The following is a 12,281-nucleotide window of genomic DNA, read 5'->3' as shown; positions in this document are numbered from 1 at the left end:
TTGAAGCACTTTTGGGAAGGAAACTATTGCAGGTGCAGGACATGAGGTGTATCCACCACAATTATTACTGCTTTTAATGGTAATAGTATGTAAGCCTACAGTTCACCAGCTAGCTCTTTCTGGCTGCTAGCTGTGCTTGATCTAGCTAATAGCCATAAATCTCATTCTGGGGGCTATGTCTTGGCAATATGGTCCAAAGGCTGGCATGTTTGCTGAAACCTGCTTTTATATGTCTCTGGAGCACCATGAAGAATTTCTGCTCAGCAGCCCAAACGTTGTGCTGTGTTGTTCACATGAGATCCAGTGACTGATTGTATGGCATTACCTCTTTTTTTCTCACATCTCTGAACATCACCCCAGGAGTAGCTCTCTTTCATGGGACTTCTCTCAAAAATAAGTGCTCACCAAGATGAGCAAGAGTTGAAAAATCATATTGCTGTAGTACCGGCATGTACAGGGATTAGTCTAAATGAAACACACAAACTAATCTCAACTTCATAGCGTTTATTCTCAGTTCATAGTTCCTTCGGTGAACAAATTTGGATGAAATGCATCCATGGTGATTCTGACCCAAAACAATATTCTGAATCTAAATCTGTAAGTGCAGAATAATTACTTCTTTTGCTAGTTTCAGCAATATAAAGTGTCTAGGGGAAAATAATACTGTGTATTAAGACAATTGCAAGCTGAGGTTTTTGATTTTTTTATTTCAAAGCTTCTCATTTTTTTCAGCTTTATCAGCCAGCCTAATGAAAAGATACTAACTTTCACTACAGTAGTCTCAGTTATATTCTTAATCAAATATACCTGCAAGAATAACTCACTGCCAGCGTAAACTTCAGTGGCCTGTGCATTAGATACTAGTGTGTTAAAAACTCATCTGGACAGATGTTACTGAGCAAATCTGGAGATAATTTGTGTTTATGAGGAAACTATAAAATAATAAAAAATATACATAGGTAACAGTAATCTTGTTGCACACAAATATCATTGCACTTCATGTTACAAGAAAAGAGTAATCTGAAAAAATGAACCTATCTAACAGAATGGGATTATCTAGCTGGTACCTTCAAACAGAACTAGCAACTGCTGCAGTGTAGTTTGGGAARGAAGAGAGGTTATCTTCTAGCATGTGGTGTGGAGCACATACTTAACCATATGAATGGAGTCCCAAGGGGAGGATAGGAGACTAGAGTTCACTACTGGTAAATCTACCTCAGAGGTTTATAGATGTTAAACCTGTATTGTTGATTTCCTTATTGTGCATCAAAGCACATAATGAAAGCTAGCTGCCTTCTCCCGATCCTCTTCAGTTGTTAGAGAGAGGCTGCTCTGTGAATTGCGTATGAAAGGTGTTACCAGATGTGGCTCAGAAGTTGGGAGACAAAGGATTTTTGATACAAGCAGACAAGAACTGTCTACTATTAATAAAAATGAATATGCCGTAATGTTAGGCTTCAGGTTTTCCTGGTTATCCAGAGTACTGATTAATGCTGTTTTTGTAGAATGCCTATTTATACCTTCAGATATTTGCTTATTCAAAGAYAAATTACTCCAGTGCTACACCACAGCTGGCTTTTTAAGTCTGAGATGTCATTTAATATGCTTACAAAAAACATTAAGATATATTTAGAAATTCCTATAATTAAATGATATTGTTAAAATATCATTTGTATCTTAATATTCAGTAGAATATGATTGACTACATGAATAAATTTTTCATTTGCCAAATAATTCCATGTTTTTGTTCTTTTGCCAAAATAAATCCTTTGAGCCTTTATCAAAGTGAAAGGGTAATAACCTTCTAACTGTATGAAAGAATTAGGTAATAAGTATTACAGTAAAGAATGAATTTAATAAGTACACAGTTCTCAAATTATGCTTTGATTTTGAAGTGAATGCAGGCAAAGTTTACACAGAAGTGATTTGATAATTGTTGTAGAGTATTAACACATTTCAGTATCTGCATGAAGTATGTTTTTAAGTTACACATTTTAAAATTTAAGCAGAAGATCAAACATCAAAATTAACAATGCTTACTAAAAACGTATATTCTGTAATGTGAAACAGATTATTAGTAATAGGAACTTGATGGAGTAAAAACAGGACATCTATCCACCAAAGTATAGATAATTTATTTGTCTTGGGAGCTCTTAAGAGTTGGAAGAAATAAAATTATCCAAATACCACCCAAAGTAGCAAGAAAATAGGAGTAGCACTACAAATATGTGTGTTTCAATCATTTTTTAATTGACCACAAAATATTTGCATATAATATGCCAGTCTGTGATACTTTTATTTTAAAACCATATGTAATACTTTTCATGTAGCTGTATGAGAGTTGTATCTTTCATGCGAAATTTTATTATGCAGTCTATTTATAGTTTTATTCTGAATGCAAGTCAGTTCTGTGGAGTATGGAGATAAGAGTGGTAACCAGTGAAAAAAACATCTTAAGAGTAAAAAGGTACTATGTGGAATTCAGTCTAAAAAATAGCTTGAATGAGCTCTGACAGAGGTGATATGTCTGGTTGTTTCCTGTGCCAGGAACTACTGTGGAACCCCACCAGGAAGTGTGCTACAGAACAGGATCGCATTACATCCTTGTTTTATGGTTCATTTCACTTATTTAATGCAATTTGAGAAACAGCAAAAAAGAGCACTCTAAAAAGGAGATGTTTATTATTTGAAAATATGTCATTTCTTTGATGCAAGTGATTTGATTTGGAATACCTACTGTAATGCAGGGAACATCAATAGCACCACACAGTGGGTTGTACAACAAAAGCAAAATTTTTCCGTATTCATGAAACGTAAAGAATGATGCAGATAGTTCRTATCTGTACACTCTTGCTTGTCTGCTTCAGTGAACTAACAACGCATGACAGTACTAGATCAACAAAGAAATTATAGAAGCTTTCCTTTGCACTACAAATACATTTTAATACAGTATGATGGTTTATGAAAGGATTGTTTAGTATGCCAGCTGATTTACAGAACATGATAAAACATTCCAAAATCTTTGGAAACAAGGAACATGCAACAGYCTGTATTTGGATTGACAAAGATATTTTCATACGAAAGAAGAATGTTTAAAGTGCTAACCAGATAATGATTCATCAATTCTGGCAGAGGAACTAATTTTTGTTAATGTAGTACTTAAACATGTGTGGAATGAACAGCTGGATACCACAGTTGTTGCATGCCATATTAAGTCTCTGTCTGTTTTCTCCTACAGTGATCTCAGTATGAACAACATTACTAAGTTGCCCTCAAACTCCGTGCACAATCTCCGCTTCCTGGAAGAGCTGTAAGTATCATTGTATTCTTGATGGGCATAGTCAGCACTAGGCACATTCCTGTGTTTGTCTCTCATACTTACTGTGGGAACCAGATAAAACAGTGCAGGAAAGCTGTCAGCCTGACACTTTCGGCACATGCGGAAACACTTAGTTGAAAAAAATGATTGCTTGTGATTCTGGAAATGAACTTATGAAAGAGTTACCGTGGGGCTACAACTTCTCTAAGCAGAGACAGAGCCAAACAAATTAAAATTTTTAAACAAGGGCTGTTTAAAAGAGCTGGATTGCTTTTTGGAAATAGTTAAGCAGCAGGATATTAAAAGTTTGAATACTGGCTCATGTTTATTAAAATTGCAAGTAAAGCTATAATCAAAACCAAAACCTGCTGCCTGGTTCTGCCTATGTCAAGGACAATTGAGTCCACATTTCATAGTATCAAGGCTTCTTGTCCTAATCACTTTTAATTACTGTTTCCCTACTCTTAAATTTAGCATCCTTGAAGGCTGAGTATAAAATGCAGAATACTACAAAAAGCTTGGTTATGCTTATAAAGTACATTCACTGAGGGGAAAAAAGTATGCTGCAAAAACTAGCTAATCAAACACAACATCAAAAGAGGAATGCTAGTTTGAAGTGATGGTGACTAACCAAAAGTGAAAAGTATTGTATTTTCATGAGACCTGGATTTGGCAGTGACCCTGGTTGTAATGACCCAGGCCTAAAAGAAAATTTAGGTTCCTGAGGAGTGATAGAGACTCTGTAATTGATGCACCATAGAACTTTGGGAAAAGGCTGGCACCTGCATTTGCATGCGTACTTCTAAAAGCTGATTAGAAGAATTGGGTAGGCATGCAGCCTCTTACGAAACATGTGCTTTATAAGCTTTTATAAATAAAGGCCTCCTTTTTTATTGCAAGCTTAGCCACTAACACACCGTAAAACCCACATAAGTTACACAAAGTCATGATGCTGCCCTTCTTGCAAAGTCACAGTCTGTTTTAAGCCATGAAATGGGCAATTTAATCTCGTTTAGGTGGGTATTGCACTTCCAACTTTTGATGTCCTTACAAACACTTATTTGAATTTTGCCACCCGATCTTTCCATCTAAGAAAAACAAAAACAAACAAACCAAACCAAAAAGCCAAAAAAAAACCAACCAACCATCTGAACAAAGTCATCTTGGAAATGTAGGCAGTAGTGACACTGACTTTGAACAGCACCCCATTTGCAAGCAGATTTTCCTTTCCTGCTTTCTTTCCTCTTTTCATCTGTTTTTTTTGAGGGGGAGGGGGACTTATTTTTATTACTAGCAGATTTTGAATTCAAAATGTATTATTTCTTTAATTTGGTTATCATCATCTGTTTTGCTATTGATACAACTTTCAGCTAATACAGATAGGAATGTAACAAGGAGAGATGTTACACACCAAGTATGACAACATCAAGAGCATGTGAAGTGACTGACACCAAAAAGACTCTGAGGATTTTTGCTTGTTCATATTTGCTTGTCCGATCTCCTGTCAACTGTAGTAACACTCCTAAAACCTTCTATCCCAATGATTTTTCTCCAGCCATCCAAGAAAAAAAGAAAAGCAGAAGTCTAGGCTTTTTCTGGAATGAAATTCTGCTAATGCATCAAGCTACCTACAGTCTTTCAGCTTACAGTCCAAGTTTAGACTAGTGAGACATGTCACTCCTTGGGAGACTGTTCAGCAGTCTACTTCTGTCCGAAAATTCTGAAAATGTTCTTACTTTATTCCTGTACTGAGCCTAYATTTTTCTCCTTTAATATTAAACCATTATCCTTACAACCCTGTGTTCCAAAGTAATTCAAATCCTTCATTGCTGGTACTACCACAAAAATATTTATTATCATATTTTATTTTACACATAAAGAATCTACTCCTCCACTGTTTACACACAAGCCAGTCATTTCAATCTCATTATTTTTGATGCTTTTTCCTAAAACTCTTCCAGTTTGTATTCATTTTTCAAATAAGAGGTAGCATAGAAAAGTGAACCCTCTGGAGATGTGAGATAACTGGTTACCCATTGTATCAAAAATCTCTTCAGTGTGCAGAGCTACATAATACAAGTCAGTCTAGTATTAATTAGAAAAATTATAGACGATGGAAAGGGAATTGTTTTTTCAGTTTTGAAGTAGACTGTACAAGGCACAGTAGTTTCTATGCTCTCMTTATGCTCATTTCTGAACAGTGATTGTACATATTAAAATTATTTTGCCCATTCAGGTATTACCACATTTTCTTTCTTTCCAGCTTACCTGGGAACTCTATGTTTTGTTTATGTGGCTTAGTTAAAGGACAGTATTGTAAAATGTAACTTGGCCAATGCAGACATCATGAAARTAAGATTTTGTGAGATCTTTAGACTGAAAGCAATGTTTCCATGAAATTAAAATTCGCCTTAGAAATGTCCATGTGCTCTTTGAAACAGAACAACAGTAGGAGCTGAAAATGCATTTATAGCTTTTTTTAAAGTTGAATAAGGTGTTAGTAATCACTTGATTAAAGGCCGGGTTCAAAACCTAGTAAAGGTAAAAAATTGATCCATTGAATTTCAGTTTAGATGTTATGGCCTGGATGTGTGGATTGGCAATACTGATACATCGTTAACCCCCAAAACTAAGACTTTATTATGAAGAAAGTTAAACTARTTGTTTTGAATCCAAAGAACGCCAGATCTTTTCAGCCAACTCAGACCTTCTAGGCTGAATTCAATTCACTATTCCAGCCACATTTCTAAACCTCTGCAAGCACTATTCTTGCAATCCCGATGATCATGTCTGGRCTTTATCCTTAACCAAAGACTTTGGTCACTGAAATATGACTGCTTTAAACTGCTGTATTTCTGAAGTGTGTCTTCCTCTAGAAGCATTGAAAAACATTATGGTGCTTTGAAAATTGAGCTATTCTAGCTTCTAGCAAGTTTAGTTTTGAGGAAGATTTTTTTTTTTTCTGAAAGTGATAGGCCTTTCAGGCTTAATTTTCTCTTAAAATGAATATGATGGAACTCACAGCAAGAAAAAAAAAACTCTTTGGGAGCTTGATTATCAGAAAGTTGCTCTGCATGAACTTGTACAATAGCATTAAGTCAAATTCTTCATTATAAATTCAAAATAACTCTGCAGATATTTATCAGTATGACTGGGTCCAGGATTCAACCTCATGTAGAGTTTTTCTAGAGGTGTGTTATTTTACAATATGTTTAGAATGCCCATATTAATAGAGCAATAAATTAGAGTAATGCATTAAAAAGGGTTTTTTTAAGTATAATGAATTACCTAGACCAACACTCTTAAAAGCTAAACATTATTACAAAAAGTAATAATAAGTACAAAAGTTAAACATTATTACATTTTTTTTAACCTGCAGAATAAGACAATTTCAATTAACATCCATTTTACAAAATCAGGTAACAAATACACCCTAAACTTAATTGCATCCTACATACAGGTGCAGGAAAGTTTACTGAGACCCATGCTATTAGAAAACCTTCAAAAGGCTTACATGTATGTCCAAAGTTTTTCAGATTGCCTACTGTATTATTACAGCAGTTACTCATGCAGAAGTGCATTTAAAACTGCATTTTATTACAATCCTGAAGTGCAGAGTTACAGATACAATACAAAGCAGAGACATATTATGTGAGCCTCACCATCATTTGTATAGAAATCCCTTCACACTTCAAAAGTGGTCAAAAGGCYGCTGCATATGTGAAAATTAAGTCCTAAATTACCAGGTACAATCCATTTCCACCTGTTCTTATTTATTGTTTTCCCTTTACCTCTCTTTCTGTTTGCTCTTTCTTTCTACAAAGAGGTTTTCAAAGATACTAATGCATGTTAGGTGTTATTTTCCCCACTGACTTTGAGTGGGAGTGATCTCTTGCATCATTTATGCCTTTGAAAACTGAGAGCATTAGCTCCTTGAGTTATGCAAAATTTTTTTTGCAGATACAGGCATATTGTGGCTAGCACTGAAAACTGAGTCTACATTTTTTACTATTATACAACTCAGCAGAAAACATGAAAATGCTGCAGCCATTATCCAAAATGTACTGGAGAGAGTGGAGAATCTTAATTTATGTAAGCATGCATTGGACAGGATGCTTAAGTATCAGAATYTTTCCCAAATATTAATCTGCATAGGCTTGGAAGTGTCCAAAGCAAACAAGAAAAAATAATAAAAAAAAAAGCCCTGCAACTATCAAGCACACAAAAAAAAWTTTTTAAAGAAGCAAGTATCAACTAGTGGTCTCAAACTGTGTACGCAGACCTCCTGATCTTACTTAAGTATCAGTTTTATAGTTTTTGCACAACAGATTTTACTGGACTATTTGTGATGGAAATTGGCTTCTGCCACTTCYCTCAGCTAATGTTTCAAGAACTGTTATTGTTAAATGACTTATGGTACCATATGCAATTCCAGTGCAGCATGCAATCTGAAGCATAAGTTGTGAGTTCGATTTCTTCACATAAGTTGTGAAATTGATTTGTTCACTTCATACATTCATACATGTAGATGTGAACTGGTCATAATATACCACTGTATTTAGTATGTGGTGTTTATCAATGAGACATATCTGTCACCATCCAGGCAAACAGCCAACGACACATCATAAATTCCTTTGCTGTAAGACAGACTTGTTGATAACTCCAGGCTGTGGCTCTGCAACTTTGTTTTTCTACAGACAGAGAGGCACTGAAAATCCTTGCTGAGGGAAGTGCACCAGTCATTTTGAAGTTAACCATACTTCAGTAAAAACAATGAGAAGATATTTATCCATTTAATCAATTGGCAGGAATTATGGTAGTTTTCTCCCCTAGTCTTTGCCTACACTGTCAGTTTGATTTACTAGGAAAAAAAAAAACTCGACTGCAGCAGATTCCTACTGTACAAGATARCCATTTGTAACCTTTTCATTCACGAGAAAAGGGCCCTGATGGTTTTGGAACTATAACTGCCTATATTACTGTCATTTTTACACCACTAAACTGAGTAATAATAAAGAATTCTTCCATGTGGATGAGCCAGACTTGCAGTCTCCAAACTGCCCTTTTTGTTGTGTTATGAATAATGACGAGGACCAAAATAAAAAAAGAGAAACAGTGGAGTAAATGTCTTACTAAATTAAAGCAGCTTGCATGTCTTGTAGCATAAACAGACAATTCTTCTTGAAAAGAATTGCAAATTGCAGGGAGCAACCTGGACACTGGAACTGCTGTACACCTGTGGGCAGAGGGGGACAGGATGAGGGGAAAGGAAAGGTAAAAGCTAAGTGAAAACAGTGAGATATGCAAGTAAAAACAAGAAAGATTCTAAKAGAATATCCAAGAAATTCTGTCAGTACTGCTGCTTTAATCTTACTGTGTGTATGTTAAAAGTATATTTTCAGCTTGTAGCTTTTAAATGCTTTCTGGATCTTGTAATTTATTATCTAGCAATATTCATTAGGAACTATTTTGCAATATCAAATAAAGGCATAGGAAGAGCTTGTGATGTGTTGCGATCAATATAGATAGTGAAATTATACTTAATTAAACTAAGATGAAACAATACTTTATTAAATATGTTATATATCCATAGATCCTGAGGCAGGATTTTAATTTAAGTCATGTACATTCAGCATGCACTGCTATAGCAACTATGCAGAATTTCCTTCTCTGTCAATTGAAGTTAAGCCTGTTTGCAGACTGCTTGATTTCAGTGCAGTGATAGATGGACATTTCTGATACCTATACTGTTCTATTTTTCACTTGCTCAGAATTAGAAATAACAAATTAATCCAGTATCACATTCATATCTAATTCATAAGCACAGGAAAATGACTTCTTCTCTCGAAGTTGTTTTTTTGAATTTCCAAACAGGAGTAGCACTAATCTCTCCAGTAATTCTTTGGTATTGCTCTATTTTACTACTCAAGGAAGAATAATAACTCAGAACTTGGATCTGTACTATTTTTGTCCGTTACCCATTGCACAAGAATGACAAACAATTGACAAATTTTTCATTACTGATAGTTCGATCATGGGATATCGTATTGCAGTACACTAGCCAACTTCTGTTATCAGTGATGGTTATTATTTGTCCTCACCCTTTCTGGTGACACTGGCGCTACTAGCATGGAACCAAAACCATTATCAGAAGTGACACTTGGAAGGCCCAGCCTAGGAAATGTAAGCAATATGATCTAACATTCGTTGTTCCATCTGGCTGTAAGGCTTAAACACACATTAAGACATTTTAACAAATCTAAGATTATTCTGGGACTAGTGATTTGTGAGAGCACTCATCAAATGTGGAAATAAAGTTACTTCTTTTTACTGGTTGAGTCTTTGGAATCCACTCCTGGAAATCAGCATGAGATTTCCTGCCTAACACTGGAGTATCTCCTAGCAGTTCACTTTGCTTTCAGTCAGAAAGCAGGTACACAGCTGCATGTTTAGCAAAAGGCCACTGTTAGAGGCCTCTAGAAAGGTCCTGKCTTCTACAGTACTAAAAGCAAAACGTTTTTTTCTTAGAGCTGGCCTTGGAGAGCTTCAGAAAACAAGAGATCAGTGTTCTTTGGTAGTTGCCAGATCATCTTATCATGCCAGGAGCAGAGTGAGTTTCTCCCTTTTATAAGTGGAGATAGAAATAGTACATTTTAGACCACATCCTTAACTGACARAAATCTATGATCTGTTTTTATCAAAGCTAGCTCAAGATCAAACACACACTTTCAATCCAACTGCTTGAGGTCAGTTGGAGTTATTCCAGTTTATACCCTTTAAGAATTTGGCACATGCATTTTAAAAGGCAATTGGGCCCTAAAGCAAGAGCAGACGGTACTATATTTGAATTTCTAACTAAACTGTAAGTAGCAATAAATATAATATATAACAAAATTATGGCTTGCACACGCCCCTCTTTTTTTTTAAAAAAGCATATTTTTAAAATTTTCTTCTTTGATCTCTCCAATAATCAGAATTTTTAATGTTTCATTTGATTTGCATTTCTTATTTCTATAATGATTACACTTTTAATTAACATGACAGATTGAAATATAAAAAGATAATTAAAACCAGAATAACATTTAAATTCCTAGTCTGAAAAAGTAATTCCTCAAAAACAGTTTGAAAGATGTATGTTGATATCATCCATTAATTAATTAATTGCACGGTAATTAATCATGCATTAATTCATATGTATGTCTTGGGCCTATGGAGTAGGCCAAGAATAACCACTAATAAATACTAGATCACTTATCTCAAGTTGAGTTTTAGGTAAGTGCTTGATGAGTACCCATGTTGTCAGAATTATTTTAATATAAGAAGCAAGAACATTTTGTGTTACCTATTTCTGTATGAGTGTGTAAACTGAAGAAAATTATGATATACAGATTATATATTGGCTATATATTCATATAGTTTAAATATATGTGTATGTGTGTGTGTATCTCTAGTAAGTTTGACAGGAAACAAAAYTGAAGCAAAAGATTCAAGATCAGTAATTCTTCCTTGTGCAGATGCAATTTTTTGTGCCTAATACAAGTTATTTTAGAAGAAAAAAATTGTGTATTTTTTCCTGTTAMATTTCCGCTTTGTTCCTCCACAAATTGCTGTTTCCTTTATTAGAAATGGAGATGATAATAGTTACAGTATTGGTACTAATACTAATGGAATTACTGCTGGGAGAAGAGATAAATTATTGGCAGATACAATGCTGAGATATGATGTAGATATGAATCCTGACTCTACTGGTGTCAACACAGTTTTCTGCACAGAGATCAGTGGGACCAAGATTTAACAACATATCTTTTTGAGTTATTCAGAACTATTATGGCGGGTGGAGGGAAGGATCAAGCCTTCAGGAAAGAATTTTTAAGTTACAAAACAGAATTATCTATATATTAGCTTTACCTGAGGCATTAAAAAAAACAACCCACATTTATACAAATTTTATTGAATATTCCTAATGTTCTAGCACCAAATTCAGCAAGATTAGTACCACATAGTAGCAGACCTGTCCCAATTAGTAGGTCTTTCTTGCTGTGTCAGGCATTTTGCACATTCAGTTTCTGTTCAGAAAGGCACCATTTCTCAGAACTGTGACTCTGCAGGAGAGGTCAAAATGCATAAAAAGGATGGACAAATGAGGACTATTCAAAGGAGACACCAAACAAACCTTTTCTCTTAGCTCTAACAATAAGCCATGAATCTGACTTGTGGCACTGCAGCTATTCCAATACTGAGATTGCCAGTCAAGCTAGAGTATTGAAACATATCTTATGAACTGCTTCCATTTGAAAGAATAGAGAGAACATGCTTTTCTGTCAGCTTGCTTATTTATATCTTTTAGAAAGAAATGTGCAGTAGTACAAAAACTTAGCATGTGCTTAAGCCAAGCTTTTCCCTGTATCTTCTCAACATCAGTGGCAACTACCGGGTACTGAGGGAAGCATGGTGACCCTTCCCCATAAACTCCTCCAGCCTTCATTGAATTGGATCTTAATTTGCAAGATTAAAAAGGCAATATAGGTGAAATCTAGTCCTAAATTAATGTGGCTCCAAAAATAAAAAATCAGGAATACTATATACTTAAACTTCTCATTAAAGAGAAGTGATAGATCAGAACCTGAATTTATTTACTATAATATTCCTTCAATAATAAATCTCAGAAATGCAAGAAGTATAAATAATTTCTAAAATTTGAAATTCAAAGCTTGTCCACACGATAGAGGCCCACCATTTAGTTATGTAAGCACAAGAACAAGCTAGTTCATTCCCGCTCTCAGAAATCATTAACTAAATGCTGGAGCGTAGAGACAGATAATATGTCCATCCTTGTCGGTTCAGGGAAGGGGATATTTACCCACCCAGACTGAAATCACTACTCAAAGTCCATCCAAAGTTCAGTAAAAGTAAGTGCTGGGCAGTTTCCCTCAAGTAGCTTAACATGAAAAAAAAAAAAAAA

General features: G+C 35.0%; 1 protein-coding gene across 4 annotated transcripts in view; it reads left to right on the top strand.

Moving 5' to 3' along the window:
* The window catches only part of LGR5 (leucine rich repeat containing G protein-coupled receptor 5), a 94,615-nt gene that overhangs the window by 33,809 nt on the left and 48,525 nt on the right, over positions 1-12,281 (top strand). For all 4 annotated transcript variants that reach the window (XM_085320490.1, XM_085320489.1, XM_085320488.1 and 1 more), the window contains exon 2: positions 3,239-3,310. In XM_085320490.1, the coding sequence (XP_085176616.1) occupies positions 3,239-3,310 (72 nt within the window). The remainder of the gene's footprint in view (positions 1-3,238; positions 3,311-12,281) is intronic.

Source organism: Rhea americana, unplaced genomic scaffold (genome assembly GCF_003343005.1).
Source record: "Rhea americana isolate MKP2758 unplaced genomic scaffold, rheAme1 scaffold_64, whole genome shotgun sequence".
NCBI lineage: Eukaryota > Metazoa > Chordata > Aves > Rheiformes > Rheidae > Rhea > Rhea americana.
The sequence above is the reverse complement of the archived record's forward strand: the minus strand, read 5'-3'. Positions and strand labels throughout refer to the sequence as shown.